Genomic DNA, 5,608 nt, shown 5'->3' on the forward strand with positions numbered 1-5,608 from the left:
TCGATTAACCACTTAAACATTATTTTATATGGTTGAAAAATGGTGTAATTTCAAAATAGTGAAAATAACAGATCTGCAACGTGGCTATTTGCACTAATTTCACTTATATAATGACATGCCCAAAAAAGGGATTGATTATTTGATAATTGTATAAATTGATCCATTATCGTAAACGTTTTATATAGATTAAATCGGTTTGTTTGATTAACTGTTGTGCCCCTTCATGCAATAGTAAATCCAGGACACACCTGCATAAATCGTGGTTCTTAAGCAATGGTTTGTGTTGTGGGCGACGTCAGACTATAGAGCTCTGTCAGCCTTCATAATGGTCTGTAGGGTGTACATGAATATAATTTCAAACTTTTTTTGGACGAATAAGTAGGATTCAGTTGGAAATCCTGAGCGGAAGATAGTTCAAAATATCTGTTAAACAAGATCTCTTGGTTAAGCGCTACTAAATCACACAAACATGCGCGAATGTATCTCCGTCCACATTGGGCAGGCGGGTGTCCAGATTGGCAACGCCTGCTGGGAGCTCTATTGTCTGGAGCACGGTCTCCAGCCCAATGGACAGATGCCCACTGACAAGACAATCGGAGGAGCGGACGATTCTTTCAACACATTCTTCTACGAGACCGGGGCTGGAAAGCACGTCCCCAGAGCCGTGTTCCTCGACCTGGAGCCCACGGTCATTGATGAGGTGCGCAACGGGACCTACAGAGAGTTGTTCCATCCGGAGCAACTGATCACCGGCAAAGAGGACGCTGCCAACAACTATGCCCGTGGACATTACACCATCGGCAAGGAGATCATTGACCAGGTGTCGGACAGAATCCGCAAACTGGCTGATCAGAGTACCGGTCTGCAGGGTTTCTTAGTATTCCGTAGCTTCGGAGGTGGAACGGGCTCAGGATTCACCTCACTCCTGATGGAGCGCCTGTCTGTTGACTATGGAAAGAAGTCCAAGCTGGAGTTCTCCATCTACCCGGCCCCTCAGGTGTCCACTGCTGTGGTGGAGCCTTACAACTCTATTCTGACCACCCACACCACGCTAGAGCACTCGGACTGTACCTTCATGTTGGATAATGAAGCCATCTACGATATCTGCCGCAGGAACCTCGACATTGAGAATCCTACCTACACCAATCTCAACAGGCTCATTGGCCAGGTTGTGTCATCCATCACAGCCTCCCTTCGTTTTGACGGGTCTCTTAACGTTGACCTGACAGAGTTCCAGACCAACTTGGTGCCCTATCCCCGTATCCACTTCCCCATGGTTTCCTATGCCCCTGTCATCTCTGCCGAGAAGGCTTATCACGAGCAGCTCTCGGTGGCCGAAATCACAAATGCCTGCTTCGAGCCAATCAACCAGATGGTGAAGTGCGACCCTCGCCACGGCAAGTACATGGCCTGTTGCCTCCTGTTCCGCGGTGACGTGGTGCCCAAAGATGTCAACGCAGCTATCAGCACCATCAAGGGGAACCGCAAAATCCTGTTTGTGGACTGGTGTCCGACTGGGTTCAAAGTCGGCATCAACTACCAGCCGCCCACCGTGGTGCCTGGTGGAGATCTGGCCAAGGTCCAGAGGGCCGTGTGCATGTTGAGCAACACCACTGCTATCGCTGAGGCCTGGGCTAGGCTCGACCACAAGTTTGATCTGATGTACGCAAAGCGTGCTTTCGTTCACTGGTACGTAGGCGAGGGGATGGAGGAGGGAGAGTTCTCGGAGGCCAGAGAAGACATGGCAGCCCTGGAGAAGGATTTCGAGGAGGTTGGACTTGACTCCCTCGATGCTGGAAGTGAGGGAGAGGGAGACGAACCGGAAGAGTATTAAGTAGCTGGAAGTTTGGACTATGTTTTGTTTTATTTTATAGATCAATAATTTTGGTCACTTTACGTCTCTGTGGAGTTTTACAATTAACCACTTAAGCTCTAACTTATACTTAGCTCTATCTTATACTCAGTAGATCGGTTATTTTCATTATTGTCTAAAAGTTTAGCTTATAATGATATACGCAAAATAGGGATGCCTATGTGTTAGAGCTTTTGATAATAATATCATAACTCACTTGAGCGTTCTTTTAATTTAATTAAAATAATAATAATAGTTTTGGACATATTCAAACCGACAGCAATGCTGTATCTTATAGCCGCAATCAGTTGAATAATAATTACATATTTTTTTACAATATCCACAAAACATAGATTATTCAATGTTAGGCAAGTAACTGAAATACTGGTATAAAATATAATAATTAAATGACTAGTTAATGCTTTCAAAAAGTAACTAAATTACTGCATTGTACAAGCTCAACTCAAATGGCATAACATTAGCTAGTATCACTGAAGAGTAGTAGTACACACAACAGACTCAATTGTTGAATGTCTTCAAGTATCTTAAAATCAGTCTGTTTAGTTCTGCCTAGTTTACAGACCAGAGCAGACGACCATAGAAAACTCACAGATGATAATAAAACCTCTGAAGTTGTCAGCTATTTTAAATTAAAATGTCAGTAATTGTATTTTACAGTAACACGCTAGTCCCAACACTGCACAGATTTGGATCATAGGTCTACATGTTTTTGTTTTGTGCAGGCCAATGTTGTAGTTCTGAAAGCTTCAGTAGTTTTTATTTGTATTTCGTTTTGTTTTTACATTTTCAATTTCAATTTCAGTTTAGTTTTAATTCGTTTTTTTTAAGTTGGTTTGGTAGTTTAGCTTAGTTTTTATTTTCTGAATTGACTTTCTTTTTATTTTCACCTTGGGGTATTATTTACCAGGGGCAAGATTCAGAAAGGTCAGAAAATGACATGCCATTATCCATCTAAGAAATTGGAAGATACATTCATATCCACCCACATTGGGGCTACCAGAACACATATTTATTTGTCATTAATTATTACAGACGCTAGTAGTGAAATACAAGTGTAGTAAGGTCCACAATAGTCTGCTAACGGCAACATAACGTAACATAACAGCAACATAAAAAATAGTAAAAAAAAATAAAGTATAAATAAATATATAATAAGATAAAGATAATAAAAATAAAGTCCAATGAGCAATGTTTATACATTAGTGTCTGGATTTATAGAATCCGCAATAAATCATAAGCATGTATACGTATATATATATCCTGTACATTGTGAAATATCGGTTTGAGCAATCTGTACAGGAATATATTTTTATTTAATTTTTATTTAGTTATCATTTCCTCTTTTTTCCTATACTGTCTGTGTATTTTTTTCATGGCTCTGACAGCCTCCGGGAAGAGGGCGGCGTGTGGGACGTCTCTGCCTTTCCCGCGGAAAACGCATGATCATCTTGGTTTTCCCCCGACTTTCAAGAAGAGGCCATTATTTCCTTGGCACCTCTGTGACAGTTCTGCCTCCTCGTCATTATCACTGACCAGGCCTATACCATGCATCACTGCACCATCAGCCAACTGGACAGTCATTATCACTGACCAGGCCTACCATGCATCACTGCACCATCAGCCAACTGGACAGTCATTATCACTGACCAGGCCTACCATGCATCACTGCACCATCAGCCAACTGGACAGTCATTATCACTGACCAGGCCTACCATGCATCACTGCACCATCAGCCAACTGGACAGTCATTATCACTGACCAGGCCTACCATGCATCACTGCACCATCAGCCAACAGGACAGTGGTGTTGGACAGCTGTCTCTGGCCACACATTCATAGATGTATAGGGAGTGCAGCGGAGGGCTCGCTTCATGTCCCTGTGGGACTTCGGTGTCGAGGTGGGTGAGGATGTGAAGAGGTGGGACTGATGCCCACCTTGACTACTAGAACAGTGGTTCTCAAACATATTCATGTCAAGGACCCACAAATTGACTCTTATTAGTCTGCGGACCCCCATTTGAAAGGATATGCCAAGGATCCCCATAAGAGAATTTTCACGGGTCTAGCATTGATTTTCAACCATTTTAACCCATTCTGACCGGGCACCCATTTTGGTATTAGCATCATGTTATGCTTTAGCTATTTAAAAATAGCAGATCTACAAGCTCATATCGCGCCACCGAGTGGCGCGATACGAGCTTGTAGGTCTGCTATTTTTGAAAAATCGAAGAGCGACTGACATTTTTAGAATCTGATCTCAGGTCAGAATGGGTTCATCAGACCAGTGTGTGTCCGGCGGAAACCTCGTATGAATCTGATCTCAGGTCAGAATGTGTTAATCTCTGTCCCTGGGACCCCAATGTATACTGTAAAATCAATTTTAATTTACCAAGTCCAAATAGAAGCAAACCAAATGGACGGACTCCACTTTGAGAGCCACTGAGTTAGTGAGTTATAAAGTCAAGGACCCAAGCAAGCACACAATGCCAGGTTCAGTTAGCCAACCTAGTACAGTACTGGTTCTCAACTTCTTCTCTATTTGTACCCCAGACATATTGATTTATTTTCAGAAATAGCTAAACTAGACGATCTAAAAGCTTGTGATCAGCTAATCGGGGCTTAAGAAAGTTCCTGTTTCTTCTTTTATTTAACAGATTTAACAGATCGATCCCGGCTGTAAGGAACATGAAGAGGTCAAAGGTGACGAGGGCAGCTGAAGAAGCACAAGGTGAGTTTCAGATCTGTTTACCCTGCAGTGGATCAGTGTTTCATAGGATTACATTTCCTGCTTTTCACCTTTCCAATCTTTTGAGGGCCGCTAGCCCCTCCCATGACCAGCTTTGTGTGTCTGTGTGTACCCAATGTGTGAGCAATGTGATGTATGATGATAAGAGTGCCCCTCACTTCACACAAGTGTTATTTTTCAGTGTCCAGCTTTTAGTGTATGTTCACAAACTTTGTCCTAGACAAATTCCCATTTCCAAATTCCCATTGATAATGAATGGAGAATTTTACGTCATAGTGTCTGATGATGTCATAATGTACGTCATGATGATAAGAGCGCCCCTCACTTCACACGTGTGTGATTTACTGAATTTTGAGTGGTGCAACCACTCCAAGGAACAGCAATGTCCGTGTTCACCTATGTGTTGGTTCACCTAGTGTATGTGACTATGTGACGTTAATGAGCACCAGTATGACTAAGTACCAGTAGGGGCGCTGTTGTGCCAGAAACAGAGAGAGAGAGAGAGAGAGAGAGACAGTGCTGCACTGTTGCCTGCTAATGAGAGAGAGAGAGAGAGAGAGAGAGAGAGGATGCGGGGGGGAGAGAGAGAGGGTGTGATTTATTTTGAGGAGTACAGCATTTGGTGTGTGTGTGTGTGTGTGTGTGTGTGTGTGTGTGTGTGTGTGTGTGTGTGTGTGTGTGTGTGTGTGTGTGTGTGTGTGTGTGTGTGTGTGTGTGTGTGTGTGTGTGTGTGTGTGTGTGTGTGTGTGTGTGTGTGTGTGTGTGTGTGTGTGTGTGTGTGTGTGTGTGTCCTACACATAAAGTCACATTGACAATGAATGGACAATTTTGAGTGTTTGCGTAAACACAAACATTGCGTAACACAAACATTGAAGACGAAGCTGAGGACGCAAATTCTGATTGGTCGGAATGAGATGATATATGATGATGTATGAATCTGATAAAATTGAAGTTTAAATCAAAGTATGTTTGTTTATTGAAAGAGTTTTT

The 5,608-nt window shown here is 42.8% G+C and overlaps 1 protein-coding gene across 1 annotated transcript; it reads left to right on the forward strand.

Annotated features, from left to right (window-relative positions):
• Positions 1-469: 469 nt before the first annotated feature.
• On the forward strand, positions 470-1,834 carry LOC310869861 (tubulin alpha-1A chain-like; the record flags this gene model as incomplete). The annotated part of the gene is made up of 1 exon (XM_083780823.1): positions 470-1,834. The coding sequence occupies one exon, from the start codon at positions 470-472 to the stop codon at positions 1,832-1,834; it is 1,365 nt and encodes a 454-aa protein (XP_083636949.1).
• Between the last annotated feature and the right edge of the window lie 3,774 nt (positions 1,835-5,608).

Source organism: Protomyctophum parallelum, assembly GCF_964188405.1.
Source record: "Protomyctophum parallelum genome assembly, chromosome: 13".
In the NCBI taxonomy this organism is placed as follows: Eukaryota; Metazoa; Chordata; class Actinopteri; order Myctophiformes; family Myctophidae; genus Protomyctophum; species Protomyctophum parallelum.